The 23642-nt window shown below is 41.3% G+C and overlaps 1 protein-coding gene across 2 annotated transcripts in view; it reads left to right on the forward strand.

Annotated features, from left to right (window-relative positions):
* The window catches only part of adamtsl3 (ADAMTS-like 3), a 661690-nt gene that overhangs the window by 349727 nt on the left and 288321 nt on the right, over positions 1 to 23642 (forward strand). For both annotated transcript variants that reach the window (XM_060852820.1, XM_060852818.1), the window contains exon 7: positions 12627 to 12753. In XM_060852820.1, the coding sequence (XP_060708803.1) occupies positions 12627 to 12753 (127 nt within the window). The remainder of the gene's footprint in view (positions 1 to 12626; positions 12754 to 23642) is intronic.

The following is a 23642-nucleotide window of genomic DNA, read 5'->3' on the forward strand; positions in this document are numbered from 1 at the left end:
AAGCTTAGATTGAGGTTTTGGATGTAGGTTTGCCCACTGAGCTGCATGGTTCATTTTCAGCTGTTTCATCACCATACTAGGTAACATCTTCAGTGAGCCTCCAGATGATGCATTGCTGATGATTCCTGTTTCCTATTTATATGTCTGGGTTTCTTTGGGTCGGTGATGTAATTTCCTGTTCTTTTTCTCAGGAGGTGGTAAATGGGGTCCAAGTCCATGTGTTTGTTGATGGAGGAACAGTGGGATCTTGGTGTCCACGTACATAGAGCCCTGAAAGCTGCCACCCAAGTTGACAGGGTTGTTAAGAAGGCATATGGTGTTTTGCCTTTCATTAACAGGGGAACTGAGTTTAAGTGTCATGAGGTTTTGCTGCAGCTCTATAAAACCCTGGTTTGATCGCACTTGGAATGTTGTGTCCAGTTCTGGTCCCCCCATTATAGGAAAGGTGAAGATGCTTTAGAGAGGGTGCAGAGGAGACTTACCAGGATGCTGTCTGGATTGGAGGGCTTCTGTTATGAAGAGAGGTTAAAGCTAGGACTTTTCACACTGGAGGGAAGAATGAAGAGAGATGACTTGACAGAGGTGTACAAGGTAATACAAAGCATAGAGAGAGTAAATAGCCAGAGACTTTTCCCCAGGGCAGAAATGGCTGTCATGAGGGGTCATAGTATTGAGGTAACTGGAGGAAGGTTTAGAAGAGATCTCAGAGGTAGGTTCTTTATGCAGAGAGTGGTGGCTACTTGGAATGCACTGCCAGTGGTGGTAGTAGAGTCAGATACATTAGGGACATTTAGGTGACTGCTGGACATGGACGGCAGTAAATTGAGGGGTATGCAGGTTAGGTTACCTTAGAGTAAGATAAACGCTCACACAGCATTGTGGCCCAAAGGCTTGTACTGTGCTACACTGTTCTGTGTAAAGAGCAGTTGGGAGAAAAGAGATCCATCCCAATGGGATAAACATCAATCAGTATCAGAATAACACTGTTCATATGTACCAGCCACAGAAGGCTCATCCACTCCTGATTCAGCTTCATTCACCCTGTCGAAAGTGTGTTCTGCAGATGCTGGAGATTAGAGTATTGCTGGAAAAGCACAGGTCAGGCAACATCTGAGGAGCAGGAAGATTGATGTTTCGGGCAGGAGCCCTTCATCAGGCAATTCCTGATGAAGGGCTCCTGCCTGAAACATTGATTTTCCTGCTCCTCGGATGCTGCTTGATCTGTCCTTTTCCAGCAACACTCTAATCTCCATTCTCTTTGTACATAGTCAGTTGTTTCCTGCGATAGACAGATGCCAATCCACTTATTGTAGGAATGTTTGATCAAATTCCTGTCTCCCCTATTTTATAAATGCAATTGCTCAAATTATTTTGGATATACTTAACAATCACATTAGGAACACTCCTCAACTGACTAAAGTTTAGTAGGCCTAATATTTTGATCATTAAGTTAAAATTAATAATTAAAGGGAATAAAGTTAAAGGAATTTAACTGGTTGTGATGGGTTATTTAATTGTTTTTCTAACCAAAGAGAGAGAAATATATTCCGGGTTCAGCAGGAATATTGGATTCTGTTCAGGGCACTGCCCTTTAGGAAGAATGTGAAGCTCTTGGAGAGAGTGCAGAAGAGGTTCATGAGATTCCAGTGTTGAGGAATTTCATAGAATTTAAATTTAAGCGTAGATTGCAGAAGCTTTTTTTTAAGCAGAGTGTGGTGAGTGTCTGGAATTGGCTGTGGATCTAGACGGACTCAACAGGGAGAAAACACATGAAAGGTGCAAATGTAAATTAATTATTACAAGATATAAGGAGAATTGTTTTCAGATGGTTAAGGTCCATGATAAGGCGCTCATGGAGGGAGGTTCCATTGAGATATTCAGTAGGGTATTAGATAATTATTTGAGAAGGAAGAATGTGCAGAGTTATGTGGAGAAGGCACAGGAATGACTTTGGGTGAATCACTCCTTAGGAGTGTTCGTATAAACACATTGAGCCAACTGGCCATCCTCTGTACCGTAACTTTGAGATTCTGTGAAATTGTTTATATGGCAAAGGCTAAATAATTTGGTTATTGCCTTGTCACATTTTTTAGAAGTTTATTATGGCCCATATCCCCCCCCCCCCACCTCCAAAATATTTTAAGAAGGTAGCCGAGACTTCAACTTTTTCTTATTTTAAAGGCAAAAGGAATGGGCTGTGCTCCAGATGCAATTCGACTGGTCAAATGACTCAAAATTAAGCAAAATATAATTTATTTGAACACTATAGTTAAAATACAACTGTAGAAAGAAAAACTTAACTCTGTTGGAAAATCTAATAGAATAGTAATGAAGTAACTTCCAATATAGTGACTTCCCATAAACTCACCATTTGGCAAGAAGGCCAATTCAGAAAAAAAGATTTCTCTCATAGATAACCCAGCAGCAAGGGAAACCCCAGCTTCTAGCTGTAACTAAGAGAGGGAAATGATAGTTTCTGCTTGTTTAAGACCCCAGCAGCTTCTGCCCTTTTGAGACTCCAACAGCTTAAAGCTAAACCTCTGGTCTGTGAAAGCTGGCCACACCTATCAAGGCTGCTTCTATTTTTCCAACCTTTTTTTTAAGAAGAAATCCCAAGGCCTCTCAAGTTGTTACGTTACTTGCTTGCCAAATAGATAGCTCAGATTGTCTTAAAACCTCTCTGTAAACAAAATTGGACAAAATAACCTTTTAAAGCCACAGCATTGTCACAAATTTCTGTTATTGTTATTCTAGCTTTTCTTGATTGAAACAAATCTTCCTTTTCAAAACCTGCAATGAATTTTGTAACTATTCTGTTTGAATTGATAGTTTTAGTATTCAGTATTTTTTGCTAAATACACATTATGAGAGGTGCCATTTTTCACAAAGAGCAATTGTCATTCACAGTGTGCTGTTCTGTGGACTTTGGAACAGTTCCTATAGATTGGAGGGTGAAAAATACAACCCCACTAATTTTAAAAGTGAGGGGGTGGAAATAATGTGAATTACAGATCAGTTAACCTAACATGGTGTGGAAAGTGCTTGTGTCCATTATAAAATATGTGGTACCAGAATATTTAGAAAGCATTAATGGGATAAGACAATGCCAGCGTGGGTTTATGTAAGGCAATCATGATTAACAAATCTACTGGAGTTTCTTGAAGATATAACTAGTAGAATAGATGAAAGAGAGCCGATGGATGTTTGTATTTAGATTTTCACACGACTCTTTGATAAGAGACCTCGAGGTCAGTGAGAAAAGTTAAAGCATGTTGGTATGGAGTGAAAATTAGTTGACAGAGTAAAAATATGGAATAAATGGATATTTCTTTCAAGTGACAAACTAGGGTGAACCACAAGGATCAAGGCTTGGGTCCAGCTGGCCACAGTATATGTTATAAATGACTTGGATGAGGGAACCAAATGCAACATTTCCAAGTTTGCTGATGAGATTAAGAATTAAGAGGAAGATGCACAGAGGCTTTAGGGTGATGTAGACAAGTTGAGTGTGTGGGCAAATGCAGTGCAACAAGGCTAAATGTGAAGTTATATGCTTCAGTGTAAAAAAAAAGATGATTGTTTAAGTGGTAATATATTGGGAAGTGTGGATATACAAAAGGATCAGTTGTCCTTGTACACCAGTCAATGAAAGTAGATAGGCAGATGCAGCAAGTGTCTTCTTTACAAGAAGATTCGAGTCCAGAAGTACAGATGTCTTAGTACAGTTCTACAAGACCTTGTGGAGACCACACCTGGAGTACTGCATGCAGTTCTGGTCTTCCTACCTAAATGTACAGAAGCCTGAACACATGTACCAGCTGGTTTCAAAACAGTTACTTACCCTACTGTTGTTAGAATATGGCCGGCACAATGGCACAGTAGTTAGCACTGCTGCCTCACAGCGCCAGAGACCCAGTTTCAATTCCTCCCTCAGGCAACTGTCTGTGTGAAGTTTGCACATTCTCCTGTGTCTGCGAGGGTTTCCTCCCACAGTCCAAAAATGTGCAGGTTAGGTGAATTGGCCATGCTAAATTGCCGGTAGTGTTAGGTGAAGGGGTAAATATAGGAGAATGGGTCGGGGTGGATTGCTCTTCGGAGGGTCGGTGTGGACTTGTTGGGCCGAAGGGCCTGTTTCCACACTGTTAGTAATCTAATCTAATACTGAATGGGCACTCAAATCTTAGCATTCGCCGGTACCTGTGTTTTGGCTTTTGCTGCTGTTTACCTGTTATTTATTTATCTATGCTATTTAACTATGTGATCTGCCTGTTTTGCTCACAAGACAAAGCTTTTCACTGTGCCTCTGTACACATGACAATAAATTCAATTCAATTCAATAAATATGTTCCTACTTGCTGTAAAGGCAGTGCAGCAGAGGTTCATCAAACTGATACCAGAGATCAGTCCTTTGAGGAGACTTTGGTTCGACTGGGCTTGTGTGTAGAAGAATGAGAGGGGAGTGATTGAAGCATAAAAAATGTTAATGGTATTAGACAGATTAGATGCAGGGTTGGTGTTTTCCCTGATTGAGGCATCCAGAACCAGGGGTCACTATCTCAGATATGGGGTAGATCATTTAGGACTGTGTTGAAGAATCACAGCAGTGAATCTGGAATTCTCTACCACAGAAGGCTGTGGATGCCAAGTCGATGAATGTTTCAAGAAAGAGATAATGATTTGGATTTTGAAGGGGGGTATGGGAAGAATCAGCCAAGGTTATGGTGGAACAATGTGACAGGCCAAACGTCTGCCTCTTAGCCCTACTGTGTTTGAATAATAAATGATTTCATGGACTGTAAAAGACACACTTCAAACTGGGGAAATCATGTCTTAATTGTACGTTGCTCTGACCAGACACCATCTGGAGTTATGCTTTTAGATGTGAGCAGTCAATCTCCAATAGAAAACATCAACTGTCCTTGGTGGAGTCACCGAACCAAACAATTTTGCAAAATTATACCAGGACTTAAAGGGTGTCATAAACTTGGCTTTTATCCTCAGTATTTTTGGAAGATTGTGGGGTGATCTAATAGAGTTGTTTGAATGATAAATAATGGACACGAAACAACAATTTCCCCTGATTGGAGAATCCAAAACAGGAAATTACAATTTAAAAATTACAGCAACATCATTTTATAGTGAAGTCAACTAAGACAGTGAAAATCTGAAACACACACACACGCAAAAGAGCTCTGGATGCTGTTTTGACTGAATTGTTCAAGTTTGAGATCAATATTTTTATGTTGGCTAAGGATATGGAGCAAAGTTGATTGAATGAATTTAAGGTATGAATTTGCTATGATCCAGCTGAATGGTGAAACTGGCTTGAGGGGCTGAATCAGCATCAACCAAATAATTGGATGAGTGTTCCAGTGACATTTATCCACCAATAACCTGTTTATTGATGCTGAGTTTGGGTTCTGTCAGGATAACTCACCTAAATACCTCGTCACCACTTTAAACCAGACATGACATAAAAGCAGGATGCCAAAAGGAAAATGAGAACAGCTATTCTTGATCCAAAATAAATGAACAGATCATGGAGTTACGTATTTGTTGGGAGGCACATGTTGGCCAGGACACACAAGCTCTGCTCTTTGTACTGCTGAGGGATATTTTACATCTACCTGAGAGGGCACGTGGGACCTTGTGGTGTCATAACTTTGAAATATAACTTTCTGCAACAGCGCAGTTGACAGGACTGCATATGGTCTACAAGATGCACTGTAATAACTTAGCAAGGATCCTTCAACAGTACTTTCCAAGCCCATGTCCTCAATCACTAGGAGGTTAAGGGAAGCAGATGCAAGGGGACACCATGACCTCCAGTCTTCGCTTCAAGCTACACTCCACGCTGACTTGGATCAACATCCCTGCTCTTTCACTGTCATTGGGCCAAAATCCTGGAGCTCCCTACCCAACAGTACTGAGTGTCCATACACCCAAGGACTGCAGCAGTTCACGGCTACTGCTTTCAACTATCTTGAATTTACTGTCATAAATAAATATTATGGTGCCTATAATAACTGATGTCACGGTAAAATTGTAAGTTATAAAATTAAGTAAATATGCGGCAAGGTTCATCAGAGTCCATTTAAAGGCCCCTGGTCTCAAACAAAGCTGATCCACGGTGAGACCAACACGACGGGACAAAAACCAAAGCACTGAGATCGTTGAAGAATAAACCAGCCTAGACAATGAAGTCACATCCCATGACTGAATAAGAAACGCAAAAAATATTGGCAGGAGTAGGCCATTTGACCCTTCCAGTCTGCTCCATGATTCAATATGATCATGACTAATCATGTGACTCAGTGCCCTGTTCTTATTTTCTCCCTTTTAATCCTAAGAACGATATCTAACTCATTGAAAACATTCAATGTTTTGGCCTTTCTGTAACAGAACTCCATATGCTCACCACTCTCTGGGTGAAGAAAAAATGTCTCCTCAAAGAGCAAAAGTAACATGTCCCAAGTTCTGCGCTGAATCATCACTCGCTGGTATATATGTGTAACCCTCTGGTGTAGGTGTGAACTGATGGAAGATGTACAAAGTTGACATCAATGAGGTTCAAAAGAAGACCCGTCTAATCACTACTGTTAACTCTACTGAAAAAGAAATTGGAGGCTGTTGTGTTTGTCAGAGTTTAATCACTGCAGCCTCAGCCATCACAGTAAGAGTCCCCCAACTAAGGAGCCTTCGCTCATCCGTTCTTTGCTGTTCCAATAATAAACCTCCATCATTAGGGAAAATGAAATGGAACTATGTGTTTGTGAGGCCAGTGTTCATGTCCATTTGCAATTTCTTTAATAAGATAGTCCATGCCAACCTACAGTAAAAATGAACAAATTCAGACTTGTTGACAGCATTGAGTAATACTTGCACCATACTAACAGGTGTTTGCCTCCATCAAGACAAAGCCACATTAGCTCTTCAGTCCACAACAAGGCCAACATTGCTGAATCTTCCACCATGAACAAGTTAGGTGCCACGTTGCAGTTAGTAGAAATTTAACTGGTTTAGTATCAATACCAGAATTGCAATAGCAAGACCGAGACTGAGTAAGTTGTGACTACTCCCTCATTTCTAACAACACAATGCAAATAAAGAGTTAACTTTTCTCCTTCTTGCATGGAGTGAGAGTATTGCTGGAAAGTCCACCGTTTGCTGCCATCCCTGATTACCCTTGAAAATGTGTGGCTTACTCAGACTTTTCACAGGGCAGTTAAGAGTCAACTACCTTGCTTAGGATCTGGAGTCACATATCGGCCAGATAAGCTCAGGATGGCAGATTCCTTTTTCTAAAGCATGTTTGTGAGACAGATGGGTTTTAAACAAACAATAATAGTTGTCTGGTCACCATCACTGAAGCCAGCCTTATATTACAGATTTTATTAATTGAATTTAAATTCTATCAACTACCAGAATATTTGTCAGAGATTAACACCACATCACCACTGCCCAGGTGTGTGTTTGAATGCTTAGTTGCCAGGTTCAATACTGCCACAGTGAAACATAGGGGTGACGTCACTATTTACAAAGTAGTAGTTTTCTTGATGAGTTTCATTGACGGTCTGTTAATATCCATCCTTCCCACTAATGTCTGCTGTATATATAATCTGCAGCATGTATGAGCACAGCATATATTGCTGCAGCTCCCTAAGTATCTTGCCTCCTGTGATGTCGTTCAGTAAATATAAAGTACCAGTTTTGCCTCACTTGCCTCCATTTTTCTCAATTGACCTGACAGTCAAAGAGTTCAGCATTATTATTTGCTGTGAATCCCTTCAATGAGCTCACTATACATTTCAAGAATGTAGAGCAGTCATGTCTTCTAATCTTAAAGGCACAGACATCTAACTTGTGTTTATGCTGTTCTGCCTTCCTAAAACCATGCCACCTTTAATTTATGTCAACATTATAACAAAAGTTTCTGTAGTGCTTAATTATAAAGATGATTACTGTATTCAACTGTGTTTTAAAGATCACTTGAGTGTCTCTGAGTTAGCTGAAGGGATGTAAACAACTACAAAATCAAACAATCCACACATAAGCATTCTACATCAAACTCTCGCTGCTTTCACTGGGCAGATAAATTTCAACCCAAAGTCCAGTGGTAAGAAAGGAAGATGAAACTTGAATATGTACCTCAGTCTTTTAGCATTCTGCATTCAAAATATGGTCAGAATATTCCTTGATCTTGAATTTAATGTGTTTTGATTTATTTAAATATTCAACTACGTTACATAGAATTTGCAATTTGGTGTTGTCCAATTTATATTCTGTTTGATCCACAAGTCTAGCAGTAATATTGGACATTTACTGTTCTTTTTTCTATACTGTTCTGTCTTGCATTCCATCCATGTCAGACTGTTGGGCGATCTGCGCAGATTACTTGCAGCTTGGAAAATGCCGTTACACATGTGAGAGAGGCTCAAGAAAGGGAAATAAAGTGAGGGAGAGAAGGATAACTTTTATTTGGAAAAATATAAGATAGCTTTATTTTAATTGCACAGCTGTTCTTTAAGGGAAGTAAAACCTGATTATGTGAAACTGTCAAATTCCACAATCCAGACAAAAGTCACAGGACAAAAATAGTTTCAGATCCAAGAAGCATTATAAATAGTGTGGCACCAAGGAACCTAGCAAAACTGCCATCTATGGGCAAAGTCTTCACTCATATTATGAAGTGATTGTGGTTATTCGAGGTCAGTCATCTCAGCTCCAGGACATCTCTGCAGGAGTTCCTCAAGGTGATGTCCTAGGCCCAACCATCGTCAGCTGCTTCCCTCCATCATAAGGTTTCATGTGGGAATGTTCGCTGATGATTCCATATTGTTCAATACTATTCACAGCTCCTCAGATTCTGAAACATTCCACGTTTAAATGCAACAAGATCTGGACAATATCCAGACTTGAGCTGGCAAGGTTCTGGATTAGTGGTGCTGGAAGAGCACAGTAGTTGAGGTAGTTTAGATTAGATTACTTACAGTGTGGAAACAGGCCCTTCGGCCCAACAAGTCCACACCGACCCGCCGAAGCGCAACCCACCCATACCCTTACATTTACCCCTTACCTAACACTATGGGCAATTTAGCATGGCCAATTCACCTGACCCGCACATCTTTGGACTGTGGGAGGAAACCGGAGCACCCGGAGGAAACCCACGCAGACACAGGGAGAACGTGCAAACTCCACACAGTCAGTCGCCTGAGTCGGGAATTGAACCCGGGTCACTGGCGCTGTGAGGCAGCAGTGCTAACCACTGTGCCACCGTGCCGCCCACAAAGACTTTCATCAGGAAGGTCTTTTGCCCGAAACGTCGATTTTGCTGCACTTTGGATGCTGCCTGAACTGCTGTGCTCTTCCAGCGCCACTAATCCAGAATCTGGCTTCCAGCATCTGCAGTCATTGTTTTACTTCGTTGAGCTGGCAAGGGGCAAGTAACATATGTGCCACACAAATGCCAAGCTATGTCCATCTCCAAGAAGAGATAATCTAACCACTAGTCTTTTACATTCACTGGTGTTACTATCTCTGAATCCCCCACTATCAGTATTCTTGGATTTATCATTGACCAGAAACTCAAATGGAATCACCATGTAAAGACAGTGGCTACAAGAGTAGATTAGAGGCTTGGAATACTGTGGTAAGTAACTCACCTCCTGACTCCTCAAATCTGCAAGGCACAAGTCAGGAGTGTAGTGGAATACTTCCCACTTGCTCAAGAAACTCAACTTCAATCAGGACAAAGTAGACCACTTGATTGGCATCATATACAGAAGCATCCACTCCCTCCAACACCACCGACGCTCAGGAGCAGCAGTGTGTACTATCTACAAGATGCACTGCAGAAATTTACCAACGTTCCTTAGACAGCAACTTTGAAATTTGTACAGCATTCAGGGCAGCAAACTCATAGGAATTCATTCACCTGCAAGTTCCCATCCAAGCCACTAATCATTTTGATTGACTTGAAAATACATCACGATTCGTTCAATGTTGCTGGGTCAAATGACTGAAATTAACTCCTGAAGAGCATTGTGGGTCAGCTGACAGCATATAGACTGCAGCAGTTCAAGAAGGCAGCTCTCCTTCTCAAAGACAACTAGGGATGGTCAACAAATGCTGGCCAGCCAGGAGAGCCCACTTCCTACAAGTAAATTACAAAAAAAACCGATTCAATTTATAATCACTGTAAGGGCCATGCTCAGTAATAGTAAGTCAATGGCTTTTAGTGCGAACATTACAGTCAGTGCTATACAGGGGGAAAAAAAACAGCATTTTATGTTCCAAATTAACTTCAACTTCAGATGCCTATCTTGCCTCCCCTGGATACAAGCTAATCTTTTAACTAGTTTTGTGCCATCGGCATTTATTATTTCTCTCCAGTGATGTACAGCCCACAGATTTGCAAAACCGATAGATAAATTGCTAAAGAGGTTGTACAATAGTGGTAATATGCTGATAGACTTGTTAAGGTGAAATAACATTTCTCAACACACACCTCTGAGGGAAAAAAATATGTTCTTCCAGTCCAGAACAAAAAGCAGAGCGGTAACCAGTAATTGTTTTGCTATTTGGATGCAAATCTTAAAAAAAAAACTTGATGGGTTAAAGGTAGGGAGGAGAAAGTGAGGACTGCAGATGCTGGAGATCAGAGCTGAAAATATGTTATGGAAAAGCGCAGCAGGTCAGGCAGCATCCAAGGAGCAGGAGAATCGACATTTTGGGCATTCCTGAAAAAGGGCTCATGCCCGAAACGTCGATTCTCCTGCTCCTTGGATGCTGCCTGACCTGCTGCGCTTTTCCAGCAACACATTTTCAGCTCTGGGTTAAAGGTAGGTCAACGCTTCTAAAATGTTATCATGCATCATTCTGACACTCACTGCAGGAGTTCCTCAACTAAGCAACCTTGACCCACTCGTTCTCAGCGATCATGTATTTATTGTTCTGTTCAATAATATGTGTTGTGCTTTTTCTTCCAAACTTCCGTTTTGTTGTAAATAAATCCAATCACAGCCTCCCAAAAAGGCTGAAGACCATTTTATTTCCTTCAAAGGCATTCAGGGTGGAGACAAAAATGCAACAAATGTATGTGCATTGATATGCCACCACCAGTAAATCAATGAATGGTTGAATTACTGAATGGGGAACTCTTCTTCCAGTAATGATTCAGGGTTTTTGTGCATTCATTGTGACAGGCAGACAAAATGACACCTTTAACAATGCAGCTGTAGTTTGTAATTTTTATAAAGGTTTCTTGTTGGACCAGTGTTGTACTAGTTCAGTACAGTAGTGTTTAAATGATGCATATGTTAGTAAGTGACAGTTAGCTTTTGGAATTTATTTTCAAGCTGTTTACATGAGGAATAAGGTCTCTGTCAAAACCCTGAACTGTAACAGCATGCTCTTGTTAGAATCTCTCTCTCTTCATTTTTGTTAGTCTTAGCTGCAATGTTAACCATGTTTTTATAGCTTGTAAATTACTCTGAGCAGTGTTGTTATACTTATCACTTAACACCTAAAGCTGGAAATTGCAGTAAGTGATGTTATGGTATTATGTTTGCTTTAAATTCTTTCCCCCACTGTATTGGGAAACGAAAATGAATTAGAGCCTCCATCAAAGAAATTTCATACAAACACCCTCGGTGCTCAGACTGTGATGTCTCTTCGAGTAATTTTCGGGTTTATACATGACGCTTAGTGTTTTATTGAGCTGTACAAGGCTTCAAAGCATTCCATTATTTTGTTAAATCTGTATAGTTTATAAAGAACAAACTTGTTTACAGGACACTATGAAATCCTCAGTATGCATAAGTGTTTCATTTGCATCAGGTGAGTTACTTTGGGTTTTGAAATTGTTCTATCCACAAGTGCTGCAGCCAAATTGTGCTACACAAATCCAGAGATTAATAACCAGCTCATCTGGTTTTGGTTGAGGGAGGAATGCAGACAAGAGTGCTGGGGAAACTCCCTGCTAGCTTGAATAGAACCATGGGATCTTCCACATCCACCTAAGTAAGCAGGTGGGAGCTTTGAGTTAGTCGCTTATTTTTATTCCTGATGAAGGGCTTTTGCCTGAAACATTGATTTCACTGCTCGTTGGATGCTGCCTGAACTGCTGTGGTCTTCCAGCACCACTGATCCAGAAAATGTTTCCAAGTAAGTGGCACCTCTGCCAGTGCAGCACTCCCTCAGTACTGCACTGGAACATCAGTCCAGCTTATGAGCTCAGGTCCTGGAAGTGGGCTGGAAATCACACTTATCAAAACTGACTTACAAGTAGTTGGCAATTGGGTTTGCCTTGCACCACACCATAAAAATGTGTAACCGAATATAAGGTGAAGACATACTTGAAGGGCCATGCAGCAGAATAAGTTAATTCACATATTTGATACAGATTCTTCAACTTTTTTTGTAATGCTGTGAAATTCTCCAGAAATTAAACCATAGTTCAAACATTCCAAACAAATTAAGAGTCAGATAAAGTGAGCTGCGCCGTGACAGAATGAGGCCAGCTTCGAAATGTAAAGGGTAACGTAAAAATAAACAGAGTTGCTGAAACCTGAGCTTGTGTACTGTCGGCTTCAGCCTTTTCTTGACTGTGATGTTGTTGTTGGCAGGTGGTGGGCTGTGATCGGCAACTTGGGAGTAAAGCCAAGGAAGACAACTGTGGAGTTTGTGCAGGCACTGGTTCAACATGCAGACTTGTACGAGGACAGTCCAAGTCACACGTGTCTCCTGAAAAATGTGCGTCTCCTATTTTATATTGTTTAACATTTTTAAGTCACCTGTGTGTGAGCAGAACATTTATTCTGTAACACAGTTAACGTGAGATTTATTTTAAAGAGAATTATTTTGGTGCACTTTCAGCTTGTGTGCATCTCAGGGTTTCTCTCAATCCCCTCCAAAAGCCTCGTGGGTAAGAGTGCTAACAGGGGTAACATTAAGCAGTAAAATAGAAAGTCCTAATACTGGTTTTCTGTGTGTGTTAACATCTCTCTGGGGAAGAGGGAATGATTAGGTTTGTGTGAAGTGATTGGCAAGTCGATTAAATTGGCCTTGACATCCGGAATCCCTTCCTATTCATCAGTTCCTTCTAAAAGATATTGTGTGTCTACAAGGTAAGAAAAAGATAAAGACGAATTGACATGCGTCATCTCTGTAGATGCAAGAAACCTTGGGGTTTCTTTGTCATTCAACTGGACACCAGGAAAAGTCCGTCCCTGTGGGGGAAGATGAAGGGGAACAGTGGCTCAAAGTTTGTTAGCTCCTGCATTTTTATGAGATAATACACATACAGTGTTTAGCAAATGTCCGCAGTGAAATGGCTAAACAGTGGAACAAAATTTCCACTGCATTCCTGCTGAAGTTATGGCTGGAGTCCAGTGCAACTGCTCTGAAAAAGGCTGCGACTTGAAAATGTTGTGTCCCAATCCTAGTTAGGAAATTGTTGTCAGCTGTGTAAGGAGTGAGGTATTCCTACAACACTCTGAAGATTGGAGGGACTCCATACACTGGGAGCGACTGCTTTTCTTATCCTTAAAGACTCTCCTGTTTGTTTGTTTGAACACGGGTATGGGAAGTGAGAGAGCATGGGGCTACCTCTGATGATTTTTCAAGCCAAAATATTTTGGAGCATTTTTATATTTGGAACTAAATGGAAAGGACATCAAACACACTCTCTTCAAGCACTCTTAACCTGCCCTTGGAATAGATTTGACAAAATGCACGCACAGTCTGTTTGTTTTACTATGATTAAATATTGAAGAGAAAGAGAACAAATTTCTGATAACATACCTGTTGTTCTGTTTTTTGTCTTCTATAAACTTTAGTAAGTGTTTCAGGTGAAGACAGCTATCACTCACCTTTGCTTGGCTGAGTATTACCAAAGAGGAATGCTCATTGCCTAATCTGTGAAAGGTTCCAATTTCTGAGGCACAGAGAAAGAGATGGCTGAGAGTACATTGTACAGGTAGTTTTACTTTCCACTCTCAATGGATTTCTCCACAAAAGTTACTTCAAATTTTCAAACGGAGACTCTGAGGAAAGCAGGAATGTAACAAAGCGTAGGTAAGAGACAGAAAAAGGTGAACCATATAGGGGTGTGCGACTGTCTCGGGCCTCTCGCTACCCACTCTAAATTGTAGAAAGATAGAATTGGAGGGTTGGGAGGGGAGAATGGATGATTTAATTTTGAGGTAAGTAGTAGAAGAAAGAAGTAAAGAAAACATTATTAAATATTTTTCATGGGACATGTCTGTCATTGGCAAGGATAGCATTGATTAATCATCTTAGATTAGATTAGATTACTTACAGTGTGGAAACAGGCCCTTCGGCCCAACAAGTCCACACCGACCCGCCGAAGCGCAACCCACCCATACCCATACCCTTACATTTACCCCTTACCTAACACTACGGGCAATTTAGCATGGCCAATTCACCTGACCCGCACATCTTTGGACTGTGGGAGGAAACCGGAGCACCCGGAGGAAACCCACGCAGACACGGGGAGAATGTGCAAACTCCACACAGTCAGTCGCCTGAGTCGGGAATTGAACCCGGGTCTTCAGGCGCTGTGAGGCAGCAGTGCTAACCACTGTGCCACCGTGCCGCCCATCTTGAATGGCCTTTGATAGCCCTGTATTCTCCTTAATGCTGTTGAACCTCCAGAGTAGGATTGGAGTTGCACTCATCCAGGCAAGTATTCTACCAGGTTTGAGTGCTGGTAACATTAAACAGTACAAAATAGCAGCTCCTGATATTGGTTTTATGTATGTATTAATATCTCTCTGGAAAGCAGGGAATGATTAGGTTTGTGTGAAATGATCGATTTACATTGTCCTTGACATGCCAGAGTCCCTTCCTATTCATCAGTTCCTTTGAAAAGATGTTGTGTGTCTATAAGATAAGAAAAGGAATAAGAATTGACATGCATCAGCTCTGTAGACACAAAAAAACTTGAGGTTTCTTTGTCATTCATCAGGACATCCGGAATAGTGATGGAAAAGATTTCAGAAGTTAGAAATTGAGTTAACCAATGAGAACATCCTATGTTGAGCTGCTGTTGTGGCCATTTTGTTTATGTTGCTGGTGCAGCTATGTCTATAATCAATAGTGATTCACAGGATGTTGATGACCGGCCTTCACTGGCACGCTATCAACCACGTTAAATATTGCCTGTCTTCACCAATGGCTGCATTTCCACTATCCACAAGATGCCCTTCAGCAACTTGTGAAAGCTCCTTTGATAGCACATCCAAAAACTGAGTTTAACTATTGGCAGACATATGAAAACACCACCACCTTCTAGCTCCCCTTCAGGTCGCATACCAACCTGGCTTGGAAATAATTTGGTTAAAGCACAGCAGGTCAGGCAGCATCCAAGGAACAGGAAATTCGACATTTCGGACCAGAGCCCTTCATCCTGATGAAGGGCTCTGGTCCGAAACGTCGAATTCCTGATGAAGGGCTCTGGCCCGAAACGTCGAATTTCCTGTTCCTTGGATGCTGCCTGACCTGCTGTGCTTTAACCAGCAACACATTTTCAGCTCTGATCTCCAGCATCTGCAGACTTCACTTTTTACTTGGAAATAATTTGCCATTCTTCAAAATGCTGGAAGTCCCCTTACTTATCAATGCTGTGGTTGTCCCAGCACCACACAGATGGCTGTGGTTCAAAAAGGTAGGCAATTAGTGATGCCAACCTTGAAAGCAATGCTCTGTAAGGGATTTTAAATATTCCCCTTTGAGGCAAATAAACAGAGAAGCAGAAGAGGAAAAATTGGAAACAAAAATAAATTGAGAAAAATAGCAGAAGAGAAGAGAGGGAGGAAGAAAGATCAACACAAAGTCATCTGGGCCAAGTAAGAATCAGTATAGTTCCCAAATGTCAATGTTCGGCACCAGGGAAATTACTTTAAAATATATTACAAACCAGTCTGTATTGTTCATCACACCGACTTCAGACAAACTGCAGTGTGGTACTAACTCAAAAATAATGTCTGTAAAGTAAACAAATTACAAGTCAACAGATTGGCATAGTAACAATATATTAGAAGCAAATAAGAATGGAAAACAGTGTAGTTAGCACAAGGGAATCTCAAAGTCCTTACAGCTGGTGTTTTATCCAGCGAGCCAAGTACAAATAAGCTTTAAAATTCTAACAAATTTATCCATACTATGTGCCAATTTCCCTTTGAAATGCACTTCTTAAGTATTAGGTCTAAGACCCTGTATGTGTCATTACAATTGCAGACTTCCAGACAGCCATTTCCAGTCGCTCCTGTTCAGCATCAGACTTTTGTCAGTTTGAAAGTTTTAAATTCTGAACTAATGCTTTTGTAGTGATCAGACTGAGAATTTAATGTCAAATCGTTTGGACACAATACCTTAATATTGTCCAGCGTATACCTCGTGTTGCCTTTCATTGTTCTCTGCATAACGTAAAGTTGGTGACCCATGGTTCTCAGTCCTTTCACTAATGGCAACGGTCTCTCTTAATCTGCTCCATCCAGACCTTGAAGATTTTTAGCACCTCCATCAAATCTCTGTTTAACATTCTGTAAAGAGAACAGCCCCATATTCTTTAATAGATTTATAGAGTTGTACAGCACGGAAACAGACCCTTCGGTCCAACTCATCCATGCTGACTAGATATCCTAAACTGATTTGGTCCTATTTGCCAACATTTGGTCCATTTCACTTTAAAACCTTCCTATCCATGTACCCATCCAGATGCCTTTTATGTGTTGTAATTGTAGCTGCCTCTGCCACCACCTTCTAGCAGCTTGTTCGAAACATGCACCACCCTCTGTGTGTCAAAGGTTGCCCCTCAGATCCCTTTTTAAATCTTTCCCCTCTTGCCTTAAACCTATGCCCTCTAGTTTTGGACTCGCCTAACCTGGAGAAAGCATCTTTGCTATTCACCCTATCTGTTACCCTCATGATTTTATAAACCTCTACTAGATCAGCCTCCTAATCTATTCACTTTCCGAAAACTGCCATCCCTGAAAGTATTCTTCTCAAATAATTTCTACAGTTTCTCTGAAGTCTTCACATTATTCCTAAAGTTCCATATCCAGAACTGGATACAGTACTCCAGCTGTGGGCAAACCAAGGTTTTTGAAACGTTTCATTAGTTCTTGCCTTTTGTGTTCTGGGTCTTAGTATTATGTTTGCAGAATAAGGAGTTGCACATTTAAGACCAAGATGAGGAGGATTTCTTTTCCTCAAAGGTTGGTGAATCTGAGTAGTTCTTTACCACAGAGAGCTGTTGAGGCTGGGCCATCAAGTATATTCAAGGCTGAGATGGATTTTTAATCTGTCAGGGGAATCGAGGGGAAATTATGGGGAGAAGGCAGCAAAGTGGAATTGAGGATTATCAATGCAGCCATGATCTCATTGAATGGTGCAGCAGACTCAATGCATTTAATAGTCTATTTGACTCCTATGTTTTATGGTCTAATCCCATATACTTTGCTAACTACTTTCTCAACCTTTCCTGCCACTGCCACCTTGAGTGATTTGTGTACTCTCCTCCAGGTACCTCTGATCATGCATTCCCTTTGTATCCTTTATTTAACATTATCCTGCCCATTTTTCTTCCCTTCATACTTCTCTGCATTAAATTCCAATCTAGTGTTTTCTTGAAATTTGCCATTACCTCCCTTGCAATTATTCAAATGTTTGTGTAATTGACAGATTTTGGAAGTGCGCACAACTCTCCAAGTCTGGGCCATTAATGTAAATAAAGAGAAGTTGTGGTTCTGATCAATTCCACTTTAAATCTTCCTCCAGTCTGGAGAGAAAAAAGACATTCATTAATAATTTTGTTTCTTGTCACCCGATCAACTTTGTATCCATACTGCCACTTTTATTTTATGTTCCATGTGTTTAGCATTTCTGGAAAGCCTGTTACATGGCACTTATATATATATATATATATATATATATATGCACATCATCAACTATATTGCCCTCATCAAATCTCTCTGATGCCTCATGAAGAAGGCTCAATCAGATTAGTTAAACATTATTTACTGTTAACAAATCCGTGCTCACTCTCCTTAAAGAATCTATATGTTAGAGTTGGACCGAAGAGTCTGTTTCTTTGCTATACATCTCTGTGACTATATAAGTGCATGTTAGTTTTGTCCTGAATGACTGATTATTTCTGCAAGCTTTCTTTGCCAAGTTTAACTGACAAGTTAGCGAGTCTTGACTGGCCCATATTTGCTGGGTTGCTCCTTTAAACACTTTTTCAAACAAGAGTGTAATACCAAACTTTTTTTTAACTGGCACCTTTTCGGCAAGCACTCTTCATAAACCAACAAATACTATATTCAGCACCTGTGGGACCAGGAGTGTTCCAATGGATCAAATATTCCAGCTGAGCAAGAGATCCACATAATCAATGTAAAAATACACATAAGTAATAGAAAGGTAATGCAGTGTGTATACACATCACTATAATTATCATATTTACAGCATAATTCATTTAAATAACATGCAACTTTGCCTTAAATAAAACTTATTGGCAGAGAGTCTTCTCACTTACACCCTCAACTGACTACTTGGACATAGTGGTGATTGCAATTGAACAGTAAACTTTGTGGTCGTCGAAATATATAATGTTTGCCGGTTTATGAAGAGTGCTGGTTAAAACAAAGTTTGCTGTACCTCAAATACTGCAATCTACCACAATTTGAGTATTTATTCTATAAATAAAGTATAATAGTGATGTGTGTATCCTCTGTGTTGCATTTCTATCACTGTGTGTTTTTGCATTGATTTTACGAGATGTGTTGATGTTTTTGCTTCGAACTTTTGACGGATGTTGATGTCTCGAAGCTTCACTTAGTGTTTACTGTGATTATACGTATCTATCTAGTCTCCAGTGAAGAGACAAACCAGGTTAATGTTCCTTGTCTGGTGTGAGTCCACTTTGGAACAGTGCCCAAGCCGTCTCTTCTGTAAAGGTTATCCATGATCTCATTGAGGGGATCCTTCTAATCTTTGGTTCCATTTTACATGCACCCAGCTAAAATTGATCGCTAATCAATTCATTGTTATTATACTGAATTACATTTTCTTTCCTCTAGCTGACCTAATACATATGATACTATGATCACTTTTTCCTAAGTTTTCTCCTAATGGCACTTGACCCACATCACTCCCTGGAACCAGATCCAATTTGCCTATTTCCCGATTGAACTGGAAGCATGCTTATCAAGGAAACTATCCTGAATGCAGTTCAGAAACATTTCTCCCTCTATCCTTTATTGCTATTCCAGTCTATGTTCTGAAACGTACCATCATTGCAAGTAGTCTGCAGTTTTTGTACCTCTCAGTATTTCAGGGTAGCAAAACAATGAGCGATGCTTTGCTGAAGGAGTAGTTTGAGGAAGGGTGAGATTAGTGCTGCCAAGATATGAGGAGTACAGACAGAAGAGAACCAGCCTGCTTGTTGACTCCCTTCAGAGTATCCCTATCCCTGTCCAGACCCTTCCTGACCCCCTGGGCCTCCTTGAGCCTGCATCTTCCCCCTCCACACCCATTCCCTCTGCCCTCAAGCCTGTCAAACATCTCCCTGGGCTTGTTTGGACCAGATCCCCCCCCCCCCCCCCCCACATCAAGGATTCAAGCCAGAGACACCTGGCAACTTGACTTTGAATTGAAGATTTTGGGCCACATTGGGCTTGAGTACTGGTGTCACACCTGGGAGAATTTTTGGAGCACTCCACACACTTCTCCCATCCATCAACCTCCCATCCCAAGTGGTCAAGGGTACCACTGCTGCCACTGTCACCCTAGACAATTTCCAGGTAGAGTCAGACTGGAACCCTCCTCCCCAGCTCCAAATTCGCTTGATGTGGGCAATTATCTCCACCTAGCAGATTGGTGCCAGTCACTGTCACAGTGCGGCTCCCTTCTGCTTCTGTCTGCTCATGCTTTCTGCACCAGCCACTGGACAGCACAGTGAACATGGGCAGACACCAACCATGATCAGGCAGAATATTCCAGAACAAATATCAACCTGGGAAGCCAGGAGGCAGGACAGGAAGACAAATTCCAGAAAAGTCTCAAAAAATCCAGAACAGTTGGTCACCTTGTTGTAACTTTCTTGCAAACCTACTTCTTCAAGGTTTGTGCGAAGATTTGTAGCTCAGGTGCTCGTTGTTGTGGTTCTGTTCGCCAAGCTGGAAGTTTTTGTTGCAAACGTTTCGTCCCCTGGCTAGGCGACATCATTAGTGCTCTGGAGCCTCCTGCGAAGCGCTTCTTTGATGTTTCTTCCGGTATTTATAGTGGTCTGTCCTTGCCGCTTCCGTGTGTCAGTTTCAGCTGTCCGCTGTAGTGGTTGGTATATTGGGTCCAGGTCGATGTGTTTGTTGATGGAGTTTGTGGATGAATGCCACGCCTCTAGGAATTCCCTGGCTGTTCTCTGTCTGGCTTGCCCTATGATAGTAGTGTTTTCCAGTCGAATTCATGTTGCTTGTTGTCTGAGTGTGTGGCTACTAGGGATAGCTGGTCGTGTCGTTTCGTGGCTAGTTGATGTTCATGGATGCGGATTGTTAGCTGTCTTCCAGTTTGTCCTATATAGTGTTTTGTGCAGTCCTTGTATTTTGTAAACTACATTAGTTTTGCTCATGTTGGGTATCGGGTCCTTTGTCCTGGTGAGTTGTTGTCTGAGCGTGGCTGTTGGTTTGTGTGCCGTTATGAGTCCTAAGGGTCGCAGTAGTCTGGCTGTCAGTTCAGAAATGTTTTTGATGTATGGTAGTGTGGCTAGTCCTTTTGGTTGTGGCATGTCCTCGTTCCATGGTCTATCTCTTAGGCATCTGTTGATAAAGTTGCGCGGGTATCCGTTTTTGGCGAATACCTTGTATAGGTGTTCCTCTTCCTCTTTTCGCAGTTCTGGTGTACTGCAGTGTGTTGTGGCTCTTTTGAATAGTGTCCTGATGCAGCTTCGTTTGTGTGTGTTGGGGTGGTTACTTTCATAGTTTAGGACTTGGTCTGTGTGTGTTGTTTTCCTGTGTACCCTTGTGGTGAATTCTCCGTTCGGTGTTCTCTGTACCATCACGTCTAGGAATGGGAGTTGGCTATCCTTTTCTTCTTCTCTCGTGAATCGGATTCCTGTGAGTGTGGCGTTGATGATCCGGTGTGTTTTTTCTATTTCCGTGTTTTTGACGATTACAAACGTGTCATCGACATATCTGACCCAGAGTTTGGGTTGAATTTGTGGTAGGGCTGTTTGTTCTAACCTTTGCATAACTGCCTCTGCTATGAGTCCCGAGATTGGTGATCCCATGGGTGTTCCGTTGATTTGTTCGTATATCTGATTGTTGAATGTAAAGTGTGTAGTGAGGCATAAGTCCAGTAGTTTAAGTATGCCGTCTTTGTTGATAGGTTCCGCCTCCTGTTTTCAGTTCTGTATGTCCAGTAGGTTGGCTATTGTTTCTCTGGCTAGGGTTTTGTCAATCGAAGTGAACAGTGCCGTCACATCGAATGAGATCATGGTTTCTTCTTTGTCTATGTGTGTATTCCTGATGACGTCCAAGAATTCCTGTGTTGATTGTATGGAGTGTTTGGATCCGCTGACGAGGTGTTTCAGTTTCTGTTGTAGTTCTTTGGCCAGTTTGTATGCTGGTGTCCCTGGTAGTGATACTATGGGTCTGAGTGGGATGTCTGGTTTGTGTACTTTGGGTAGTCCATAGAATCTGGGGGTGTTGTTGCTTTCCGGTTTCATTCTTTGTAGGTCAGCTTTGGTTATCTGTCCGTTTTTTTGTAGATTCCTTAGTGTGTTATTTATTCTATTGGTGAGTTGTGGTGTGGGGTCAGAATCCTTCATTTGGTAGGTGTTGGTATCTGCGAGTAGTTGTTGTGCTTTTTTGATGTAATCTGATTTATCTAGGATGACCGTCATTCTGCCTTTATCTGCTGGTAATATGATTATGTTCTTATCGTTTCTTAGTGCTTTCAGTGCTTCCCTCTCCTTGGTGTTGAGGTTATGTGTTTGTCTTTTTCTTATCATCATAGGTATGACCGTTTGTCTCACTGTTGTGTCTCTTCTGTCAGTCCATTGTTCCTGAGTGTGCATTCTAGTGCTGCTAGGAAGTCTGCTGTCTTGGTATCCCTGTGGTTGACAGCTCACAGACATGGAAAGAACTATACTGGCCAAGGGACTCAACTACAACAACAGTTTTATATGTTAAGTTGTTGAACTATCCAAACTGGTCAGATCCCAGGTTTGATTCCTATTCTGAGTTACTGAATTTTAGTTCAGTTGACAGCATTAATGGTACAATGTACTGTTGTTTCCAAGTTTTGCAGGAACAGCAGAGGAAATGTCGACAAACTCAAGGTGTTTACTTCTGAGCTTTCTTCAGGACCTCCTGGTGCAAGTGCACAGAGTCATAAAGTCATAGAGACGTACTGCACAGAAACAGACCCTTTGGTCCAACTCGTCCATGCCGACCAGATATCCCACACCAATCCAGTCCCACCTGCCAGCACCCGGCCAATATCCCTCCAAACCCTTCCTATTCATATACCCATCCAGATGCCTCTTAAATGTTGCATTTGTACCAGCCTCCACCACATCCTCTGGCAGCTCATTCCATACATGCATCACTGTCTGAGTGAAAACGTTGCCTCTCAGTTCTCTTTTATATCTTTCACCTCCCACCCTCTAATTCTGGACTTCCCACCGCAGGGAAAAGACTTGGTCTATTTATCCTATCCACGCTCCTCATGATTTTATAAACCTCTATAAGGTCACCACTCAGCCTCTGACACTCCAGGGCAAACAGCCCCAGCCTGTTCAGCCTCTCCCTATAGCTCAAATCCTCCAACCCTGGCAACATCCTTGTAAATCTTTTCTGAACCCTTTCAAGTTTCACAACATCTTTCTGATAGGAAGGAGATCAGAATTGCACGCAATATTCCAACAGTGGCCTAACCAATGTCATGTACAGCCACACGGACAAATACTGCAATCCTGGAACCAAGCAACATACTGATGCCTTCAGAAGGGAACTATAGTAAAGTTAGAACTAGAAAATATCAAAACAGCATAGATGCACAAGTGACTACGTTGAAGTCTTGAAATTATATTCTGAAGAAAATAGATAAAACATTTGACGTGTTATGCTGAGAAACATTTTTCAAATGTTCAAAAACTGCTTACTGCCTCTACTAAAATGAGAGAGAGAGAGGAATAATTTCAAGTTAGCAAGTGTTTGTGTCTGTTATTCTGTAGTGTTATTTCCAGCCAAATATGATGTGACTGGAGCTGTTTATATATTTTTAAAAAGTAGCCTAAAAGTGAAGACTGCCAGGTGACATAATGTTCCAATCAATTTGATTGTGTAGGTGGACAGATGAGCCATGCATTGTGGAACCGTGATGAAAGTTGTCAAGGGCATGGAAGACACAAGACTGTTTTCAGTCTTGACAAAGATCAACATTTTTCATTCATGAGATCACTAAAAATACTCCTTATGCCACATCAGGCTGAAATTTAGCCTAAGGCAATCCTGCTGTAACATTGCAATAGATTTTCTGACTTCTGGAACTGTCCAGATGATTAACAAGAGCCCGCTGGTTAAATACTACCTGGTGTTTGTGATAATTCAGACATT

This window comes from Hemiscyllium ocellatum, chromosome 39 (genome assembly GCF_020745735.1).
Source record: "Hemiscyllium ocellatum isolate sHemOce1 chromosome 39, sHemOce1.pat.X.cur, whole genome shotgun sequence".
Lineage (NCBI taxonomy): Eukaryota > Metazoa > Chordata > Chondrichthyes > Orectolobiformes > Hemiscylliidae > Hemiscyllium > Hemiscyllium ocellatum.